Source organism: Vulpes lagopus, chromosome 7, assembly GCF_018345385.1.
Source record: "Vulpes lagopus strain Blue_001 chromosome 7, ASM1834538v1, whole genome shotgun sequence".
Classification (NCBI taxonomy): Eukaryota; Metazoa; Chordata; class Mammalia; order Carnivora; family Canidae; genus Vulpes; species Vulpes lagopus.
Genome location: NC_054830.1, coordinates 77332632 through 77356570, shown reverse-complemented (window position 1 = coordinate 77356570; position 23939 = coordinate 77332632). Strand labels below are relative to the sequence as shown.

At 47.1% G+C, this 23939-nt stretch overlaps 1 protein-coding gene across 1 annotated transcript in view; it reads right to left on the bottom strand.

Moving 5' to 3' along the window:
- The window catches only part of GABBR2 (gamma-aminobutyric acid type B receptor subunit 2), a 348859-nt gene that overhangs the window by 41800 nt on the left and 283120 nt on the right, over positions 1 to 23939 (bottom strand). Inside the window, exons 12-13 of the mRNA XM_041763142.1 lie at positions 22885 to 22992; positions 13676 to 13798 (exon numbers count right to left, since the gene is read on the bottom strand). Coding sequence (XP_041619076.1) covers positions 13676 to 13798; positions 22885 to 22992 — 231 coding nt within the window. The remainder of the gene's footprint in view (positions 1 to 13675; positions 13799 to 22884; positions 22993 to 23939) is intronic.

The window sequence follows — 23939 nt, the reverse complement described above, 5'->3', positions numbered from 1 at the left end:
TGCAGCCCTGGGCCCTTCCTAGAGCTTGGTGAGAGGCTAGCACCAGTATTTTTAAAAAGATCTTTTCTGGGTGATGCAACCAGGACTGAAAACCACAAATGCAGCCTGTCTTTAAAACACTGAAAAACCTTCCTCCTCCACCTTTAAAATATGATTTATTTTTCTTGTCAGCATCAACATATTTACCCAATAATTTAACCCAGCTGCTGAGTAACTGCATCCCCATCAAGAGGTTGCCAAAGCTGAAAAGAGGCATGCCAGGGAGATGTGCTCATTCACACATGCATTCATTCATGCATGCATTCCTCCTTTGCTCATCATTCATGTGTCCATTCAACCAACATATATAAGGTACCTACTATGTGGCTGCAAGGCCCTATGCTAGGCTTTGGGGATAGAGCACTGAGCAAGACAGGCAAGGGCCTGATTTCATGGAGCTCACATTCTAGTGGAGGAGAGAGTGAAGGACAAATAATGTGATGGAAAAACAGGTTGAGGGGAGATAGAATGTTGGTGGCCATGTATGGTTTGTTAATTAGTTTTTTTAAGAATTTATTTATTTGTTCATGAGAGACACAGAGACAGGCAGAGATATAGGCAGAGGAAGGAGAAGCAGGCTCCATGCAGTGGCCGGATGTGGGACTCGATCCTGGAATCCCAGAATCACGTTTCGAGCCAAAGGCAGATGCCTAACCGCTGAGCCACCCAGGCATCCCTGGTTTGTTAATTAGTTAATAACATGTCAATATTTCCCGAATCGATCTACAAATTCAATGCAACCCTTATGAAAATCCTAATGGTCTTTTTTGCAAATGTGGAAAAACTGATCCTATAATTCTAATGGAATTAGGAGACCCTGAATAGCCAAAGCAGTCTTGAAAAAGAATAATGAAGAAGTGATAATAATCAAGATAGTGTAGTGTTGGCATCAAGATAGACATGTAGATTGATGGAATAAAAACTGAGCATCCAGAAATAAACCATACATCAATGGTGAACTGATTTTGTATAGGGGTTAGAGGACTGACTATTCCATGGGGGAAAGAATATCCTTTTCAACAAATTGTCCTTGGACAATTAGATATCCACATGCAAAAGAAATAATTTGTACTCTGACCTCACACCATATAAAAAGTTAACTGAACACAGAATGAATGCCTAAATGTAGGACAGTACTGAGAAATGACAACCCACAGAATGGGAGAAAATATTCACAAATCATATATTGATGAGGATCTAGTAGTATCCAGAATACATAAAGAACACCTACAAATCAACAACAAAAAGACAAATAATCAAACATGGGCAAAGGACTTGAATAGTTATTTCTCCAAAGAAGATGTACGAATGGCCAATGTGCACGTGAAAAAATGCTCACCATCATTAGTTATTTGAAAATAATTCTCTTCAGGACCACAATGAGTTACCACTTCACACCCAACAGGATGGTTATAACCAAAAGGGCAGATAAATAAAATTTTTGGCAACAATGTGGAGACATTGAAACCCTCATACACCCCTAGTGGGAATGTAAATGGTGCAGCCACCATGTTCCTAAAAATGTTAAACAGGATTTTATATGACCTAGCAATTCTACTTGTGTATGTGTGGGTACCCAAGATAATTGAGAACAAGTTTACACAAAAACTTGTACATGAATGCTCCCAGCAGCAATATTCATAATAGCCAAAAGGTGGGAATAACCCAAATACCCATTAACTGGTAAATGTTCCATTAACAAACAAAATGTGGCATATAAGGGAGTACTATTCAGCCGTAAAAGGAGTGAAGTACTGACACATGCTATGACATGGAGGAACCTGAAAAACATGCTAAGTGAAAGCAGCCAGACCCAAAAGGCCACATGTTGTATGATCCCACCGATGTGACATGTCCACAGTAGGCAAATCCATGAAGTATAAGGTAGGTCATTGGTGGTCAGGGGCTGGAAGGAAGGCAAAATCTGGGGTGATGGGCCAAAGAAACGGGTTGATTCTGGAGATGATGAGATAGTTCTGGAACTAGATAGTGGGGATGTTCGCACAGTCTTCTGAATGTGTTAAAAGCCACCATGGCATACATTTTAAAACTGAATTTTATGGCATCTGAATTGTATCTCAAAATAAACCATCAAAAATGAATCTCTTTGCTGAGTGGAGAATAACTTGGCAGTGACGATGAGTGGGAGCAGGGAACCCGCTTAGAAACTTGTGATAACAACAATAAACAACAACTCGGTTTCTTCCTGGATAATGGTTCTTCACTTAATCACACCTCTTGTGCACTGTGTCCACTGTGGCTTTGCCTCATAGCGCCCCCTTCTGGGAGGCCAGATACTGAGCGTGATGGTGCTTTGGACCTCAGGGGTAGCAGTGGAGGTGGCCAGAGTGGTGGACTGGGAAAGGATTTGGCAGTGGAGTCTGCGGGTTAGCACAAAACCTCTCAGAGACAGCCCACTGATGTACTGATACAGTTGCTCTAAGGCTGGGTTCATTCAATTATTCAGTTAATATTATTTATTGAGTGTGTACTACGTGCTGGGCACTTTTCCAGGTCCTGGGGATACAGCAGTGAATAAAAGACAACTCTCTCCCTCCGTGTCCTTACAGCACTCAATTCTAGGATGGGGTAGGATCTGTGACAGCAATAGGGAGTTGGATGGAATGTACTATACTCATTCATATAGAATGTACTATAGTCCATATACTATATATAGAGAACCCTGTATATCAATACATGCTTCTCTCTCTCCTTCTGGGCACATAGTAGGACTGTTCCTCCCTGCCCCATTGAACTCAGGCATGGGCTGTTCACATGTTCTTCCCAGTTAAATTTGTGTGAAAGTGCCACGTGACACTTGGAAGTGGAGGTTTTAAAAGTCAACGCATGCTTTACCATGTACTCTTTCCTTTTACCACAGAAACTGCCCCACCAGCTGTGTCCTGGAGTTAGGACATCATGGGGGAAGCTGTAGTTGTCTCTGGATGGACAAGTACTCTGAGGAGTAAAGAATCTTTATTATTTTCAGTCCAGAGTTTTTGTGTTCTTTTTTTTTTTTCTTACCACAGTAAAACCTAGCACACCCTGACTAATACATGTTCTCTCTTACTTTCTCATCCTCGGAGGGGCATTAAATCCACACTCAATCCTGGCTCATACTTTAGAAAAGGAAGCCCAGTAGCTCAGCACTATAACTTAAACTTTAAACCAAGAATTTGGAAGCCTGTGCCAGAGGAAAGGTAGAGTTGGTGATGACAACCCAGTCTGTGTGTGTGTGTGTGTGTGTGTGTGTCTAATGTTGCCCACCAGCCTGTGTGGTCCATAAGGGAGCCTGAGCACAGCATACAGTGGGCCCCCCTCCATAAATGCTGAAGGAGCACCCCAATGGCACATAATTTATGAAGAGTAGGTTGTTTGGAATTCTCCCCACCAAAAAGAGGGAAGGTCTCTCTGGGTGCAACAGCCTATATTTCTGCTGACATGGATGTGTGGGGTTGGGGGAAAAGTCACCAAAATCTAAAGGCTCGTTTTGCTCAAGAACTGAAATGGTTTAACCAAGACACACAGTGATCAGAAGATGCCAGTATCACAGCCAATTCTCCAGCCATTCTGTTCCAGGTACTTGAGAATTTCTAGTAAACAGATCATCCTCTGGAAAGCTCCTGGTCAGGTAGGGACCAGGGAATTTCTAGCCTCAGGGTGGTGCTCTGATGCGGTGGCTCTGTGTCTTTGGCTTTGTGTCCTGAAGGGGCCTCTGGAACCTGAGTGCCTCCCAAAGGCAAAAGCGAAGCCAACAAGGAAGATGAAATAAACTGTAATCTCTCACATATCTAAGATGCCTTCTGATGATACAAGATGTTCCAGAAATGTGGCTGTGGCCAGCAGAGCCCGTCTGTCCACACATGGGGCCCACAGTGCTGACTGCAGGCGGGGCTGAGCTGGGACCCGTGCCAGAAGGCGAGTATCTGCGGACATCCTTAAATGTCTCTCTGGCATATTATTCCAATTAAATCTTGCCCTGCATTCTCATTTTAATAACTTAATCTGGAATTTACACCTTGCTTGCTCTCCCAAAGGGCCTAAGGCAGCACATAATAAAAGCCCAAACACAACAGGACAGTTAAAAATAAAGACAAACGATCAGAAAGCAAGATAATCCTCCAGGAACCTGAGATAAGATGGTTATTGCAGCCAGAGTGTTGGATTTGGCTCCTACTTTCTGGCAGCCAAGGTTAAATAGAAAACAGAGTGGCTTATTCAGTAATGACTGCCTGATTGAAGGAAGGACGCAGATACAAGTTCACAGGGAGATCACAACCCATTTCCTGGCACTCAATTCCATGAGGATCTAGCCTGTGGATCTTCATCTCAGGGGTACTAAGTCACAAAATGAACACTAGTCCTTTAGAGGAGATGCTGAATCATTCTTCAATTGGCAGCTTTAGCCTCAGAAGTGGGCCCTTGATAAAAGGTGAGGGTGTAATATTAAATTAAATTGCAACTCGGCAGAGACATTTCTTGGAGAAGCCGGCTTAATGGGCCCAGACATATGGGTTGAATTTGGACATATGGAGGCATGGGGAGGGAGTTCCAGGTGGAGGAAACAATTTATTCAATAAATATTTACCGAGCACTTACTTTGAGCCAGGCCCTGCCACTGAGTAGGTACGGGGGACACACAGATGGCCTTGCCCTCCGAGGAGGTCACGGACTTGGGGGGCCAGGTGCACAGATAGTCAGTTACCAGTGTCGTGATGAGAATCAGGGGCAAGCATCTAGGCAGGTGCATCTAAGGCCAGTCTGCGTGTTCCAAAGGCTCCTGGATAAGATGCTTCAGAGCTGCCTCTTGAAGGTCAAATAGGAAATTTTTGCATGAAGATGGCATCTTGGGGTGGTCAGGAGGGTGTTACGGATAGAGAGGACAACACGTACAAAGGTGTGTGGGAAGAGGGAGCGTGATGTTTCAGAGGAATGCCAGTCATTCAGGGTTGCTGAGCTCAAGGAGTGAGGAGGGGTTCAGACACGGGGAGGCAAACAAAGTCAGAACATCAAGGACCTTGGGCCTGCTGAGGAACATGGGTTTCATCCTCTGGCTGACAGGGAGGATTTTAAACAGGAGAATGAACTGGCCAGAAGCTCAGATGGTATGGCTGTCTCCGGGGAGTAGTGAGGCTAACTGGGGCAGCTCTCAGCTAGCAGACTCTGCCAGAGGTCCCCGTGGGGTCCCACTACCCTGCCTGGAGTTGGTCTGCATCTGGCCAGGGCCCCAGCCCAACCATTCAGGACCCCATGGAAGACTATGGATGACAAAGACCAGTCTCACCGCCCAGGGCTATCCAGGGTTGGCAGTGATGGTCATTCACTGGGAATGTGACCCTTTGCCTCAAAGCTTTGGACCACTAGGCTACCTATGAACAATCCACAGAGCAGAGTGATCCTTAGCACTATGCTCACCCTGGCCATTCTGATATCTCTTTATTTCAAAATAAATAGTGTGAGATGGAACTTGGACATGCTTTATAAGGATACCAGATGTTTCCAGAAAGTATCTGCTTTGTGATTGGATTTTTTTTTTGCAGAGCAACTGTGGAGGGAGGTAGAAGATGAGAGTTAAAATTATTTAAAACTCTATGTATTTGCCTCTTCCAATATCTGTTTCCATAGAAACATACTGGAATAAGCCACCAGTTTCAAAGCCAAGTGTAGTCTATGACTTTGAAAGCCCCGGTTTGCCTCCGCAAAAAAGGATGGCAGAAGCATGGAATGTGGAGGGAAGTTTGAAATACCCTTCTGTTCCAGACTGCCCTTAATGATTTCTGCCCAAATGGCCAGAAAGCCATAGAACCCAGAGTGCTGGGGATTCTTGATGTAGGCTGCTTGCAGCCTGTGCAGACAGCCTTTCACCATTTCCATAAATAAATTCCACACGCATGGCTCCCATGGGTGACTGGACTGCACACAATTCCATCTCTTGTTGTAACCTGCCTGGGAGCAGATGAGGGATGTCTTTAGGGAGGGCAGGTGGTCTCAGGATGCTGTCTCTGTGGCTGCCCTGTGGCTCTGTGGGGTGTTCAACTTACAGCAACTTTTAGTGCTATCCGCCATTTTCTCTTCACTTCAAAACCATTTCAGAGTGGTCAAGTGGAAGTGTAAGAGGTGGCCTGGTGTAGAAGGAAGAAGGCTTGGGAGAAAAAACCCAACCTTTCTACCTAGATTCATAGGCTATCTTCATACCACTGGCATATACTACTTTTAGTTTGGAGGGAAATTATCTCAAATTATTTTTCTTAAAAGAAAAAAGCCCCATATGGGTGTGTGTGTATGAATACACATACACAGTGTCAATTCTTGGTTTTCATCTTACTTGATCTAAAAGCAGCATTTGACACACTTGATCAAAACTTCCTTCCTGAAACACTTTTTTTTACTTGGTTTCCTAGACACCAAACTCATCTGGTTTTCTTCCTATCTTGGTGGCTTCTCCTTCTAGGTTCTTTACTGCTTTTTCTCTTACCTTCCTGATGTCCGGACACTGGAGTGGTTGAGAGTCTGTCCTTGGTCCCCTTCTCTTCTCCATCTAATGCCCCCTGTTCATCCAAGCACCATCTTGGTGCCCTATCCAAGGCTTTCAATGCCATCTATGTGTTGACCACATCCAAGTTCCCATCTCAGGCTTACATGTCTCCCCAGACTCCAGACCAGTGTATATAACACCTACTCACCATCACTGCTAGTAGAGTAGTATTCAAAAACGAGTGTCTTCCCTTTTTCTCAAGAACAGAAATCATAGTTAAAAAACCCCTTCTGGCATATTTGGCAGATTTGCCCACATCTGCTCTATCTGAAATGCAGAAGTGGCCAATCTTCCCATCAGACTCTGTAAAGCAGACGAAGGGAGGGCTGAGATGCAATGCGGGAGCACTGTCAGTTCTCACCTTGGTCTGTGGCATTTGTCTCAGAGAGCTCTCCCTCCCTCAAATGCCCCGTGAGTGTGGCAGCTCTCTCTCCCATTCCCCAGGTGTGGACAGCTCTCTCCCCTGGATACCTCCTTCCTTCCTGACCACCACCTCAAAATTCTCTTCCCAGGCTTCTGTTCCCGTCACTGCTTTGTGGTTGCTTAGGCTCCTGTCAGGACATCTTCACTTCTTACTGTACCCACCACTCCCTGGGTGATCACACCTTAATGTGTGATCCCATCCTCAATGTGTTAACTGCCTCACACCTCCATCTCTATCCCTTGTGCTCTAGGACTCTGTATCCAATCTTTTGAGCCCCTTTACCCAGAAGTGAGACCCTCACATTCCCTCCCCAAACTGATCCTTCTTCTGCACCTGGCCTCAGTTAACGGGTCTGCCATTCACCACCCAGAGATCTGGGCATTGCCTTGCTGTCTCCCTGCCCCACCCCTTAGAGTCAATCAATTATCAAGTCTTGTCATAGCCACTTCCCTAATCTCTCTCAAAGCCACCAACTTCTCTCTGTTCCCACTGCAACTGCCCTGCTTTAGGTCACCATCAGCTCCTGCCTAGATTATAGCAAAAACCATCTCTGAGCCATCTCTGGGCCCCCAGCCTTGCCCCTCCATCTGTTCTCACCCTGCAGCCAGGGCAAATCTGATCATGTCACTCCCCTGATTAAATGTCTTTAATTTTGAAGTTTAAACTCCTCTGTTTAGCACATAGTGTCTCTAATGACCACACTCTGCCCACATCTTCATTTGTCTTTCCTGTCGCCTTCCCCAAAACACCCTTGCCTTTGGCCAACATAACTATTACACACATTAAGAGAAAAATAATATACTAACATCATTAATATAGTGAGAAACTAGGTGCTACCCTCTAATATTGGGAATAAGAGCGTCCCCTTCTCACCATTCCTATTCAATATTGTACTTAGACCCCTAGCTAATACAAATATTAGACAAAAAAGAAAATAAAAGGTATACAGATTGGGAAGGAAGAAATAAAATTGTCTGTTTGCAGTTGACATGACTATCTAGGTAGAAAGTTCCAAAGAGTCAACAAAAACCCCTCCTGGAACTAATAAGCAATTATATAGCAAGGTTGTAGGATATAGGTTAGTATACAAAGGTCAGTTGCTTTCCTATTTGCCAAAAATGAGCAACTGGAATTTGAAATTAGAAAACCAACACCATTTGCATTTCACCAAAAGCAAAATAAAATACTTAGGTATGTATCTAGCAAAAATATTTATAAGATCTCTATGAGGAAATCTACAAAACTCTGGTGAAGGAAATCAGAGAAGATCTAAACAAATGAACATTCCATGTTCATGGATAGGAAGAGTCAATATTGTTAAGATAACCATTCTTCTCAACTTGGTCTATAGATTCAACACAATCCCCAACAAAATCCCAGCAAGTCACTTTGTGAATATTAATAAACTGATTCTAAAGTTTACATGGAGAAGCAAAAGACTGAGAATAGCAAATACAATACTGTAGAAGAATAAAGTTGGAAAGTGGACACTATTTGACTTCCAGACTTAATATAAACCTATAGTAATCAGAACAATGTGGTATTGGCAAAAGAACACATAAATAGATGAATGGAACAGAATAGAGAGTCCAGAAATAGAACCATATAAATACAGTCAACTGATCTATGACAAACACACAAAGGCAATGGAGAAAGAATAGTATTTTTGATAAATGGTGCTGGAACAACGAGATGTTCACATGCATAAAAATGATTCTAGAAAATGACCTTGTATCTTTTTACAAAAATTAACTCAAAATGGACCATAGACCTGAAGGTAAATGCAAAGCTATAAAACTTCTGAAAGATAACAAGAGAAAATCTAGGTGACCTTGGGTTTGGCAATGAGTGCTTATTTTATTTTTTTAAAGATTTTATTTTATTTACTCCTGAAAGGCATAGAGAGAGAGAGGCAGGGACATAGGCAGAGGGAGAAGCAGGCTCCTCACAGGAAGTCCCATGTGGGACTTGATCTCTGGACCCTAGGATCACACCCTGAGCCAAAGGCAGATGCTCAACCGCTGAGCCACCCAGGTGTCCCTGGCAAAGAGTGTTTAGATGTGGCACCGAAAACATGCTTAATGGAAGAAAAAATAGATTGGACTTTATTAAAATAAATAATTTGTGTTTTGCAAAAGATAATGTTAAAAGAATGAAAAAACAAGATACAGTCTGAGAGCAAAGATTCACAAAATATATCTGATAAAAAACTTGCATCCAAAATATGCAAAGAACTTTTAAACTCAACAATAAGAAGACAATCTAATTAAAAAGTGAGTAAAAGACATCAACAGATACCACTAAAGAAGATTTGCAGATGGCAAAAAGCACAAGAAAAGATTCGCCACATCACACATCATTAAGGAAACGGGAATTAAAACAATAATGGGATATCACTTCATACCTATTAGAATAGCTAAAATCCCAAACACAGATAACATCAAATACTGGCAAGGATGTAGAACAACAGAAATTCTCATTCGTTGCTGATGGGACTGCAAAATGGTACAGCCATTTTGCAGGACAGTTTGGCAGTTTCTTACAAAGCTAAACGTAGACTCAGCATATGATCCAGTGATCATGTTCCTAGGTTGAAAATGAGTTGAACACTTATGTCCACACAAAACCTACACAAAAATGCTTACAGCATTCATAATAGCCAAAACCTGGAAGCAACCAAGATGTCCTTTGATGGGCAAGTAGATAAACTGGTACATCTGTACAATGGAATATTACTCAGTGATAAAAAGTGATGTGTGATCATGCCACAAAAAGACATGAAGGAACCTTAAATGGGTATGACTAAGTGGGAGAAACCAGTCTGAAAAGGCTACCTAGCATATAGTTCCAACTGCACGACATTCTGGAAAAGGCAAAGCTATGGTGACAATAAAACGATCAGTGGTTGCCAGGAGTTGACCAAACACTGAGGGCATTAAGGACAGTGAAACCCTTCTTTAGGACAGTGTAATGGTGGATATGTGACTTTTGCACTCGGCAAAACATACAGAATGTGCAACACAAAGAGTAAATCCTGCCTGACCATAAATTATGGACTTTAGTAAATAATAATAAACCAGTATTGGTTCATCAATTGTAACAGATACACTACACAACGCAAGATGCTAATAATAGAAGAAAGTGTGGGGTGTGGGGTGGAGGATATATGTGTTTTCCATTAATTTTTTCTATAAACCAAAAACTGTTCTAAGCAACAAAGACTAAGCAACAAAGACATACATTTAAAAAATGATACGTATCATACATTTAGAATAGTACCAGCACATAGCAAGTGCTATATAAATATTTATTGCATGGAAATGAATAAGGGTGCAGAGCTGTGATATCTCCAGGAGGACTCCAGAACCAGATTTGTATTCTCTGGACACTTGCACACACTTTCACTGGGAAATTCTCCTCCATGGGTCCTTCCCGTTATTCGCTAACTCTTCATCCTATTTACTTCTAACCACTATCAGAATCTATGTGATCTAAAGAGCTCATGATTCTTTGTCTTTGTGTTTACTATCTGACCCCAACTAGCTTATGGGCACCATGGCTATGGGTAGCCATGGCTACTGTGCTTACCTCTATCTCGCCAGGGGAAGATGTGTGCAGGAGTGCTGGGCGGGGTGTGTGTGGTCTCTGTGACACGGCTCTGTCCTGGAGAGGCTGGCGGTCTATGGAGGGCAGGGGCGGGAATGCACACAGCAGATCTGAATAGCTTGCTAAGTGTCCTGACAGAGGAATATCAGGAAACTAGGCACAGGAGTGGGGAAGAACAGGAGCTTAACTGTGGAGGAGCCAGGCAATCCAAGGACACATCCCTGTAGAGATAACACAGGGGCCTGGAACTGAAGTTCCATTTACTTGCCAGAGAACGTTCTAGAAGGGGGAATAGCATGGGCAAAGGCTTGAAACTGTAACACTGAGCAAGGCCTATGACAGGAATCCTGAGGTGTTCAGAGTGTCCAGAGTGGACTGACCAGAGGAACCAGAGGCATCTAAGGTCGGGAAGGGTAGTTGGGGACAGACCACAGAGATCTTTGATCACTTCTCCCCCAAGCAGAGACTTCTCTCTCATTGGGGTTCCTGGAAAAAACAGCCCCTTGAAGGACAATTTAGGACACCCCATCCCCTGGGCACGCTGTTCAGCCACCATGCTGCGTCTGACAGAGGAGGGTCTGAGAAATCAACTGACTGCTTGGTGCTGTTTGGTGGAAAAAAGACAATAAGCCGACAGGGCTGCGGGTCGACAAATCAAAGGGTTCTGCTACCATGGCAACAGAATGACAGGGCAGCCCTAAAATAAGACGAGAAAAAGAGGAGCGGGCCAGAAAAGGTTCAGAGAGAAATCTCAGCAGAGACCTGGGGGGAAACCGAGACGGAGTATCTGGGCCAAGAGCCAGGGAGCTGGCTGTTCTCCAGGCCCCACCTTGGAAAGTCTGGATGCCCCTGGGCAGGAACGTGCCCTCCCCGGACTCAGTTTCCTCATCTATGCAGGGAGGCATCTCCGTGGCACCCTGCGGCTCCAACGTTTGAGACCCATTGCCCTGGAAGGTGGTAAATAGGTGGGGTTCTCTGCTCAGCGCCACCGAGAGCCTCTGCACTTATTTTAGAAAGGAAGGAAGAAAGGTAAGGTCGGCGACAGCAAACTGTCACTGCCAGTAATCAGACTGCACGAGGTGGATCTCCTTTACGGGGTCCAGGGGGACAGGCTGCCCGGATCCATTTCTGGAGTCTGCTGACTCAGGCCGACGCCAGCCCTGCGGCCTCTCCCTCCGGGTCACAGGCAGAGCATGGGGGGGACCCCGCTGTGGGCCCGGCCTCCACCTTAACCTCGGGTGGAGGCAGCACGCCCGCCTCCCCAGCCACCCACGGCTACCAGGCTTCCAGCCAGCGAGGTGGTCTGGCCTCGGTCCCCGCGCCCGGCTCCAGGTCTTCAGGCCGCTCTGCCTGACTCGCTCTCCCCCTCCCGGACATCCCGGCCCAGTCTGGCCCGCTCCAGTCGGAGCCCTCGTCTGCACAATGTGAAAGCACTTCCCTGCCTCGCCCCCTTCAAGGACCTGTGCCCACCGCCAAGGTCCGCGGGAGCCCCTAAGAATGGCAAAGTGCCATCTGTGTGTTGAAAGGCAGGCTAGGGTAGTGGTGTTGCCACGAACCTGCTAGGTAGCCTCCCGTAAGTTAAATAATCTCTTTGGGGGTCTGTTTCCTCAGCATTAAAATGGGGTTAAGGGGAGCACCTGTGCCAGAGTTATTGGGAGGATTCAGCGAGTTAACACAGGGAGCGAGCTATCGCCGTCGTTGCTGCTAACGTTATTGGCCTCAGGGCTTGTGATTAGCAGCCCCCTGGCTCTCCGTAGCCCAGAGGCCTGGTTGGCCATGACAGTTCTTTCTCCTCTTGACATCCTGTCTGGATTTCCAACTCCTGGCAATGGATGGGAACTCCCCAGGATGGAGTGGGGGGCAGGACTGTTCCTTTGCCAACTGTGCACCATGAGTGGTGACCAGGTGTCGCCTCCCCTCTGGAAACAGCCTGTCTGTCCCAGTGACCTTCTGCCCCCTTGGCCCATGGGTACAGCCCGCGTCTGGGCCCTCCTCCTCCTCGGCAGTCCTGGCTGTGCCTGTCTGGAGTCCTGCTTCCTTCCAAAGTGAGGCTGAAGGCCGTGAGACAGAGGCACCGGCCCTAAAGCTGTCTCCTACATCTGTGCCGGCAGAAAACAGGATTCTCTGTCATGGTTTTGGCTTTGCCACTTCTCACTGGGCTGAGTAAACCCTCTATCTGCTCCCCTGCAAATGCAGATGGGCATCTTATTTGCTAGAAAACCTTCTCGTCCAGGAGGGTAAAAACCTCTGTTTCCAGTGCGTAAAATGATCATTTCCACGTTCGTTTAAGAATCCACACTACATTCCACAAAAGAGATTTCTCTAATAATGCAGACTCGGGTTCTCTCAGTAGAATTCGCTATGCCTTATGGAAACCATGATGCGCGGCACACCCCGTTCAAGCCCAGCCCTCCCCCCGCCCCCCCCCCCCCCCAGGAGGCAAGTTAACAAAACCACAATTTCCAAAGGATCCTGACCTTCCCTAATCTGGAGCATCCTGGAAAGACCAATGTGAGTAAAGGGCAAGGGTCAATGCAAGACTATTAAATTATATGCCTTTGTGTGAGGTTCTTTATTTTAACAGAACTTATCACTTCGAAAACCACATAGTAACGAGAAGGAACAGAACTATGTTCACCCCGGAGTAGGCTCCTTGGGGAGCTTGCTTTAGAGGAGGTTGAAATGCAGTGTAATTTCTGCACCGACGGATCACATAAATGGTGGCTTCCACAATGTGCAGAGAATATACTCATGTAAATGGCCCAACATTTCTTATTTCTGCATTTATTAATATCACTAGACAATTCTTCCACTGTGTTTTCCCCAGGAGTGAAGACTTTCTATTTGGCTTTTCTGAAACACGTCTCAAAATGGAAGGAAACAGAACTGACTGAGGAGTTTCTGATGGGGAATGTGGGCCCATGTGGAGCTGTGAAGATTCCCCTGCGACTACCGTGATTTCTTCTTAAGCAGCACCCCTGGGGCTGTCAGGGCGACATGCTGCCTCCCCGTCCCGGAGGGCCTGGGAGCAGTGTCCCCGCAGACCCTCTCCTGCCGGTGTCGGCGCTTACCTCCATGCTGTACCTCTCCACCGTCCTCCTCAGGGGATCGACAGCCTGCCAGCAAATGAGGATGCACAAGTCGATCAGCAGCATGCCCCCGACAATCACCAGCAGTTTCTGGTCCTTGATGATCTGCAGAGAGGGCAGGGGCAGAAGGTAACAGACGTGACACAGGTTCCCGAAAGCAGCTGACGGGCCGGCTCAGGGGTTTCAGAACCTCTCCAGACTCTCCATCACCCGCAGGATAAATCCAGCCAAACTCCTTTGCTTGGCATTCAAGGCCTTTCATAAGCTTGGCTCGCCCACACCCTCCCCGTCCCTGCCCCCACCATGTGCACTTAGGTTGGAAGACTCCTAGTTTCTGGACCTGCTGTGATTCTCACCCCCGACTCCCACCCCCAGACTTTTGCAGGTGCCAGTTCTGTTGTCTGAAACACCCTCTTCTGTCTGGCTGGCAAACTCCTAATAACCTTTAAAGACCCAGATCCATTGTCATGTCCTCCATGAAGTCCCCTCTAACTCCCACAGCAGAATTAATTGCTCCCATAGCACTTCGTTCCCGTACTTAACAGAAGAAGTAGTAATAGTAACAATAAGGAAAGAATCGCTAATATTCAGTGAACACTTACTCTGTGTCTGGCTCTAGGTTGATTAATAGGTTACATACATTATCTTTTATAAAGGTAGATACTATTATTATTCTCATTTTTAAGAAAAGATTTGTTTATTTAATTTTTTAAAAAGATTTTATTTATTTATTTGAGTGAGCAAGTGAGCAAGAGAGAGAGCATGAGCAGAGTGAGGGAGAGGGGGAAGCAGACTCCCAACTGAGTGGGGACCCCAATGCAGGGCCCGATCCTGGGACTCCGGGATCATGATCTGAGCTGAAGCCAGACACTGAACCAGCTGAGCCACCCAGCCACTCCAATTTCTTTATTTTAGACAGACAGAGAGAGAGTGGGAGTGAGGGTGTGGAGGGCAGGAGGAGAGGATCTCAACTAGATTCCATGCTGAGCATGGGGCCCAACATGGGGCTCCATCTCATGACCCTGAGATCGTGACCTGAGTCGAAACCAAGAGTTGGATGCTCAAGCCATTGAGCCACCCAGGAGCCTCTTATTATTCCCATTTTATGGATAATGAAACTGAGGTTTGTGAGGTGCTAAGTAACTTGGTCAATGTAATACGGCTAGTAAGAGATGAAGTCCAGATGGGAACTAAGCTCTTCCTTTCTCCAAAGTCCTCACCCTCGGACACTTAGAGCACCAACCAGATGCTATAGTTGGTGCTACATTGTTTTATGTCTGTCCTCCTCAGAAACCAGGGAGCCCCTGACAGAAGGGAGGCCGATTTAATTTTTTTGTGCATCCTCAGTACCTTGCAGGGGCTGGCATGCAGTAGGCACTTAAAAGTTCGATGGATCAAATTGAGGTGAAAGAATATATAAAAAAAAAGGAATATAATTTCCACCCTCATATATAATCCCTTTCACTATTTCTTATAAGGGAAAGGAGGGAAACTGAGTGGGAAAAATTAGAGAGGGTGACAAAACATGAGAGGCTCCTAACTCTGGGAAACGAACAAGGGGTAGTGGAAGGGGAGATGGGTGGGGGGATGGGGTGACTGGGTGACAGGCACTGAGGGGGGCACTTGACAGGATGAGCACTGGGTGTTAGTTATGTTGGCAAATCGAACTTCATACAAAAATAAATAGAAGCAGAGTTTTCTGAAAAAAAAAAAAAGGTTGGGGAAAAATAAAAAGAGCATCTTTTGGTATGTGAAAATGATATGAAGTTCAAGTTCCTGTGTTCATAAATAAAGTTTTACTGGAATACAGCCATAAAAGATAATAGTTTCCACCCTCTTTGCAGCCTGGGATGTCTTCATTACACTGTGAAACTCCCACTCCACTTTACATTTGTTTGACAGGGACTGGCCTGACGACAAATGCTGCCAGCACCCAAGAAAACCTGTATTTCACTCTCTGTACAGTTATGTGCCCCTCCCCTCAAAGCTAATGTGATGAAGTTGTTCTGGAAGAGACTATAGAAAAACACACAAAACTGAGGCAGAAGCTTAAGAAATATCACTAGGTCTGGCTTTTAACAATTAAAGTCATTTTAAAAGGAGAAATAGAGATTCAGGAGGTCCCTCTGTTGCCAAATTGTAAAAAAACAGGGAAGTATTGTTGAGTTCCTGTCAAAGAGATCAAATCCACCAAAACTGCTTCACCTGGGGTCTAGGCACTCGCAAAGGTCCCTCTTTGAGATTTTCCAAGAGCATCTCATGAACCACTGGTGCTCTGCAGAAATCCTGCTTAACCTTGGCTCTCTGAGGAGCTGGGCAGCTCCCTGCTAACCTTGAGAAAGTGGAACCAAAGGAAGACATGCCCGAGGAGCTTAGGACAAGGAGGACAGGCTAGCAGGGGCCTCCCTCCAGAGTGGGGACCCAGGGCACGTTTTCTTAGGCCATCAACCACCAACCAGTGCTTATGGAGCACTTCTTCTATGCCAGGCCTCAGACAGGTACTAAGGGTAGAGTGATGAGCAAAACCCAATCGCACAGAATTCACTGTCTAGAAGGGAGGAGAGACACAAACCAAATGATCGCACAAGTAAATGTGATGTTGCAACTGTCATTGGGGCTCCGAAGGCAATGAATGTGGCCATAACCTCCAGTGAACGCCCCTCAGCCTTGTAGCAAGGACAGGGAGAGGAAGGCACATGCCCTGGAAAGTTTGGAGGCTGTCAGGTGAGGAGGGGAGGAATCTGCACCCTGGGCAGGAGGCTGTGCCGCCTTCTCCCGGCCTCTTCCTGAGGCTCATTCATTCATTCCCCAGGAAGGTCAGAGAGCCAGCCTCTGGACAAGGCACTGGTGCACAGCGAGGAGAGATGTTGGTCCCTGCCTCCACTTGGAACCAGAACCTGGCTGCGACATGCTCCCTGTGCAGGGCTTGCCTGTGATCACTGGGAAGAAGCTGCTCGGGCTCAGTGCTGATGTCAGGGGAGGAGGGTGCCAGCAGGAAGGTGGGAGAAGGACCTTCCAAGTTCAGGCACAGCATGGGCACATGGCTGGGGCTCAAACAGAGAAAGACAAACCCTGGTGCTGCTCTCCAGGGGCCCATAGGGTTGGGAGGAGAGACAGACTTGTCACGGAAGGTTACAAGAGGGTGCCGAGAGGAGAGGAGGTGGCTTCTCAGAGGAGCTGCTAGAGGCCACTGTAGCTGGAAGAGCTGAGGGCTGGGTCATGGGACTGATGGCATCATGTTACCCCTGGTTCAGGATTCTCCTGTGACTCTCCATCACCTGGGGGTATAAATCCAGCCAAGCTCTTTTTCTTGGCATTCAAGGGTTTCCCCAAGTTTAGCTTGACTACTCCCCAAACTCACATTGTTAATACTTAACCACGCCTGAGTCTCTGGCTGAGTTGTGATGTTTGCCCTCTGGACCTTTGCAGGTGCTGGTTCTTTTGTCTGAAACACCTAGTCTTTCTGTGAGAGGCTTTGTGTGAGTGGGGTGGGTGCGGGTGGCTGGAGAAGGGATTAGGTGGAGGGAGGAAGCCTGCATGACATTGGAATGGGGCCCCTACCTGGGGCCGCTGAGGGAGTAAGCATCATTAAGCAGAGGAGTGATGCGGAGCTCTCTGCAGCATGGAAGGGTAGACTCCAGGCAGGGAGCCTGCAACAGGAGGCCAGATAGGAGCTGGTGCAGGTGTCCTGGTGAGCAGGGAGGAGGCTGGATTCAGAGCAGTGACTACCGTGATGGTCAGGAGGATGCCGGTACCATAAATATCTGGAGGTGGAATTGCTGGCTTCAGCCTCTTAGTCCTCTCTCCCTCCCCACCAGCAAGTGCCAGCACCTCTAGATCCCCTGAGACAAAAGGTCTATGGCTGTTCCCACAGTCTACCTTCCAGGAGGCAGTGACCTTGAACATGCTCAACACTGATTATGTCAGGGCACACTGATGCTATCACACTGAGTTTTCTCTCTCAAGCCAAGAGGTTACGAGTGCTTTATTCTCAGTGGGTGTAAAGGCATATAGTAATAATGATTAAGCACAGGTTCTGGAATCAGATCTCAGTGTGACTCTTACAATGAGCTGTGTGGCCTCGGGTAAGTTTCTTAACCCCTCTGAGCCAGTTTCCTCATCTACAAAATGGGGCCAATAATCACATAAACTATATTAGGTTACCAAAGTCTGGCTTATTATAACTGTTCAACAGCTGTCAGCTATTATTATTAAAGGTCACTTTCCATTGTTGTCTAGAGTAGGGATCAGCAAACTTGGGATTTGGCCCACTGCTTGTTTTTGTAAATAAAGTTTTACTGGAACACAGCCATACCCATTCACGTATGTGTTTGTCTATGGCTGCTTTCATTTTCCAACAGCAGAGTTTAGTGGTTACAACAGCAACTCTATAGCCAGCAAAGCTCATGTGTACTATCTGGCTTTTTACAGAAAAAGTTGTCTGACTCCTGATTTGCAGAAAACAGCACTTCTTTATTTCTTCAAGAGACTTCAGATATTTTGACTGATTCAGATTGTCCTTCTGCTAGGACCCACTCATTGCCTAGTTCTGGGGATGCCATTCCAGGGGGAGTAACAAAGTGAATGGTGTCCTCTGAAGTTGTGCAATGCATATCACTCAGACGACTGGTGCTCTCTGGTGAAGCTGCTAAAAGCCCTCTCTTGGCATTTTGCTGGAGCTGAGCCCATATGAAGATCTGAGATGATGTCCCCATGTTATTGTCTGCAAGAGTACCAAGTCACGTGTGTAGTGAACTCACTTTTTTTTAAATTAAAAAAATATTTTAAATATTCCCTACAACCAACGTGGGACTTGAACTCACAACCCTGAGATCCAGAGTTGCATGCTCTACTGACTGAGCCAACCAGGCACCCCTGTAGTGAACTTTCTTTGTCCTCATAAAAAACCCCACATCTACCCCTGGAACAAAAGATCTCATCTCTGAGTTACTGCTTTTGTCTCAATGTCTCAATTTGGTCCTCTTAAGAGGCAGAATAAAGACTGTAGTAAGTCTTCCAATTCAAGATTTTATGATTGAGCCTTAGAAAAAAACAGTAACATGTCATAAAATACCAGATTTGGAAGCATTAAGTCACCACATGTCAATATGTCCTTTAATAGGCTTCTTTTCCTTTAATGTCTTTTAAAAATGTGGCCATCTGGGGTGAAGTTTTGTGTATGTGTGTTTGGGGAGGGCATGCCATCATGGGTGGGAGGGAGGAGGAGGCGGGAGCCAGGGAAGAAAGAGAAGGATAAAAAGACTATGAAAACAAGTGTATATTGCATTTACAAACTTATGTGAATCCAGTAAACGTGCAGTAAAAAAATGAGAGAGCCCATCCTTAAAAAAAAAAAAAAATCTAAACTTTAAAAAGAAACCAATAAAAAACAACAACAACAATGAAAACCAACCTTGGCTATAGAAAGGGTTGGAATCATGAAGAAGTCACTCCCAGTTTTGACTTGTAATTGCTGCAACCCTTTTAAGACAATCTGGTTCCTGGACCTGAGCTTTTGATCCATATAAGATATAAATTTCTCTTCTATACCTTTAACCTCTTCTTATTTATTGAAAAAGGATGCTTGGCGGCAGCCCTGCAAACCTGTTCTGGAATAACTAGAAAGCAAAACTAGAGCAAAAAGTTTCTCTCCCTGGAATGGTGTGTTCCTCTTTTGTACTAGGTGACCAACAGGAGACCAAATCTTGTACAAAGTCTTTGGCAGCTTCTCAGACAAGCCCGGCCTGGGGGGTGCCTGGCCCACCACCAGCTTGAGTTCTGTTGGCCCAGCGGCCCAGGGGTGGAACCAGTTGCCTTGCTCTGGCAGTGCAGCAGGTGTGGCCACACCACAGCCCCGCCCTCCGTGGAGCTCTCAGATAACTGAACTCCCCAAGTCTTCCTTGACATGTTTTGTCAATTGTTGCCAGACAATTGGGAGTGTTCTTGCTCAGCAATCACCATGAGTAATGGAAAATAAGGGCTGGTTCTTTATTACACATGACAATATGGATGAATCATATATTGACACAAAGGAATCAACATTGTGATTCTTCAAAGCCAGGGTGGAGTTGTCATAAATGGCAGAAAAAAAAAAAATAAATGGCTGAGCAATTCTAACCACAGCCACAGCACAGGAGGGGCCCTAGAAGTCACTTGGTTCCTTGGTGCCTTAAACTTTGGCTTGTACCAGCGTGGATGAGGGAGGGCTGGTGAGAGGAGGCAGGATCCTGGGCTCCACCTAGGACAGTGGAGCTTGAGGAGGTGCTTGAGAATCTGCATGTTTGTTTTTTTTTTGTTTGTTTTTTTAAACTAGGTTCCACAAGGGGCGCCTGGGTGGTTCAGTCAGTTAGACATCTGCCTTCAGCTCAGGTCATGATCTCAGGGTCCTAGGATTGAGCCCCCACATTGGGCTCCCTGCTCAGTGGGGAGTCTCTTCTCCCTCTGCCCCTCCCCTCAGCTCTTGTGCTCTTCTGCTCTCAAATAAATAAATAAAATCTCAAAACAAAAAATAAAGTAGTCTTCACGCCCAGCGTGGACTCCAAGATGGGGCCCAAGTTTACATCCCTGAGACTAAGACCTGAGCTGAGATCAGGAGTCCAACACTCAACCAAGTGAGCCACCCAGGTGCTCTGAGAATATGCTGCTGGTCCAGCCCACACTCTGAGTAGCCATGATCTGGATCAGACGCCTTCCACCCTGGCTGTATATTAGCATCATCTGGGAAAGTCTTAGAAACTCCTGATGCTCAGTTCTAGCTCTGGGGAGGTGGTTTCAACTGGCTTGGCTTAGATTGCTTTTTGGAGTTTTCAAAAGCTCCCATTTGATTGAAATGTGCAGTCAGGACTGAAAAGGACTGGTGGCCATGCTTCTCATTTTACAGAAGGAAGAGAGTTGTCATAAATGTTGTTGAGGCCCCTTCAGGTGAGCATGGGCAGTGGGTGGCAGAGACAGACTCTTTCCTCCCTCTAAATGCAGCCTGTACTGTCCCAGGTAGCCCAGGTAGGGGGCCAGGGACAGAACAGAAAAGATGGTCCTCCCTCATCTGAACAGCAGCTCCTGTAGCAGCCCTGGCAGGTGGAAGTGTTGATGAGTGAGTGGTGCCACTGGTTACCAGGCAGGATCACAGCTCAGGAGACAGTTATCATTTCAACATGGCCCATTTTACAGATAAGGAAAAAGAGGCTCTGAAGGATGAAGACGTCTGCTCAAAGACCAACAGCAGGTCTGTGGTGGGTACAGAAGAGAACGGGAGCTGCTTTCCTGCTTCCCCTGCTGGCACCACTGCCCTCAGCGTGCTTGTTGTCTGCCACAGGGACCAGGGCTCATAACCAAGGGAACCAGATGACAAACAACAGCACCACACGCTAGATGGGATAAGAGCAGGATCTGCGGAGGGGATGTCTGTAAACAGGTTACACCCACATTGGGGGTTTAAAAAGTGTGTGTGGATGGGGCAGGGTCAAATCGAGAAGAGGATTTTTGGAAAGAGGCATCATGATGCTGAGACGTCTCCCCATAAGCGAGAGGATGAGTTATGCTTCCCCCTTGACCCCAAACGAAGAGGGAGGCTTTAAGGAGAGCACTCCGATGGCTTGACTGATGGGGCTCCCTGAAGCGTGGGGAAGCCCGAGACTCCTGAGAGGACCAGCTGGCCAGTGGCTCCAGGGAGTGGAACAAGAGGGAAAGCTGTTGCAGTGGGATCAACCTGCACGCCTCGAGTTTGTGTGGGTGAAGGATGCCTGCCTGTCTCCTGTGCACCAGAGGTGGTCCAGGGCAGAGGGGGAGCTGTGTGGCCTTGTCCCAGACATGTGCAGGGGCCAGATGAGCCCAGGAGTGGGGGCACTGCACATGGCCCCCTGAGGGAGTACTGCACCCATGTCAGGGCCCTGCAGGAGGGAAAGTCTCCATCCTGGGGGCTTTGAAAAACCCACAAAAGCACCCTGTGAGAGTCTGAGTGAGGCCAAGCAAGCCCCGTGGCAGTTCCTTCTATCGCTCCAAGCTCCAACTCCAGAGGGTTCAGAAACCTTGGGAAGGGGGATGACTGGGCAACAGCTCAGGCTGGCAAAGGAGAGAAACAGCTCTGCACACCCCCTCTCCCAGGACGGGTGGCTGGCCCGTGGCAGGTCTGAGCTAGGGGAGGCTGTGCCTTTGAATGCAGTTTGAAGATCTGACTATTACAGTGGACTCCGCATATTAGCTGCTGACCAGAGGGCCTTCCTAGTCATGAGACTTGCCTGAATTTTTCTCTAGAAGCAAGGGAAGAACCGCATCACCGGAAGAGTTAAAAGGACAGTGGTGGAGAAAGTTTACGACTACATTGAAAGAGTCAAGCTGAGCCAACATGCTGGTTACACCTCCCTGCATGGGTGGCAAATGCTTCCCACCCACATGAAGGCCGGGCTCCTGTCCTCTAAGGGCCTCTTTGAAATGGAAGCATTAAATTTGGTCTGTGTCCTGTTCGCTCCCCTGTTTTAAGGGCTCCTCATTGCCCAAAAGTTAAAGTTCAGATGCCTCACCGTGGTTCCTCCTGCACCCTGTCCCTGCAAACACCATGTCCTGGCCTTAATGAGCCTTTGCTGGCTCTGTTTATTTATTTATTTATTTTTATTTTTAAAGATTTTTAATTTATTTATTCATGATAGACAGAGAGAGAGAGAGAGAGAGAGAGAGAGAGAGGGAGAGAGGCAGAGACACAGGCAGAGGAAGAAGCAGGCTCCATGCAAGGAGCCCGATGTGAGACTTGATCCCAGGACCCCAGGATCACACCCTGGGCCAAAGGCAGGTGTTGAACCACTGAGCCACCGAGGGATCCCCACCAGCTCTGTTTAAACATCCATCCCCTCCCCAGGCCTCCACGCGTGCAGTTCCCTCTACGGGCCTCTGCCTAGCTAACCCCCACTCACCCTCGGGTCTCAGCATCAGTGTCACTTCCTACACGAAGCCTTCCCTGAGTGCTTGTACCCCTGTTGCCCCATACGTTACCAGCCAGCCCTTCTCCCCATGTGTCGTTAATGCTTTTTTAGCTGTTTGATTTCCCTAGGAGGCTGAAGGTGTTGGGGATGGGCAGGCATTGTGTTTAGCTTGAATTCCCAGCAGATAGGCCAGTGCTAAGCACACTGTAGGTATCTAATAATATTTGCTAAATAAATGGTAAGTGAACATCGCAAACATCCTGAAGCAGGAGTGATTACCTTCTTCTTCATTTTCACATTTTTGAAGATGGCGTGGACCCTCCATGTCTTTGCAAACATTGCCCCAAAGGCAGTTGTGTAGCCGACGGTGAGAATCCAGGTCCTGACCTAGAGGCCATGAGAAAACAGAGACATTAACATCTCCTAGGTGGACCGACCTCACCATCTATGAGCGCATCCCAACAGGGGGATTCTAGGTGATGGGGACAGATGCTCTATTTTATATCCCATAAAGTTTTACTCTCACCAAAAGTCCTTCAATCGGATCTCAATCTGATAGACATTTAGTTCTATCGGCCACTCACCAGACCCAGGGCCCTGGGCATAGGGGCCTGTGAGGTTCAAACTCTGCCTGCCATGGGCTCACAGCCTAGAGGAAGCCAGTCATCGGCAGAGGCACAGAGGCTCCCAGGACCACCGAGGGATCACTAAGGGGCAACAGATCAGCCTTCTGGTCTTCCCTCCTTCCCTCTCTTCCTTAAAACCTTTTAGGTGAGGAGACAGACCTGTAGAAGGGAACATAATTGCTGGGACTTCCTGTCTCCTCACCTGAGTCTGTAGGAGACAAGATGGCCCCGGGAACTTTTCCTATGGGACTCCCAGCTCCCAGATTGTGGGCATGGGGGAGGGGTGGGCACTGAGCCATAGGGGTGGAGACTGGGCAGGAGAACCAGCCTGTCGTGGCCCTTCTCCAGTGCTCAGCAAACCCACTGCTCTGGTGGGGCCGGCCAGGACCCAGCCAGAGCAGGCCCTGGGGACACCTAGCTGGCAGCCGCAGCCAGGCCAGCTCCAGGCCATGGCAGGGGCCGTTCAGCTAGGGAGGAAGGCCAGAGGAGAAAGGCCATGACTTTCCTGCTCCCACTAGGGACTTGTCTCCTTGGGCCTTGGGAGAAGAGAGGAGAGAGTGCTGCCGGGGTCCTCTCACCTGGCCCCCTCCTCCATGGTGAGGCCATGCTGTTCCAACTGCTCTGTGTGACCCCAGAGTCTGGATAGCACCAGGCCAGCCTGGTCTCTGAGCCTACACTCAGACCTTGGGTTCCTGCTCAAGATGAAGG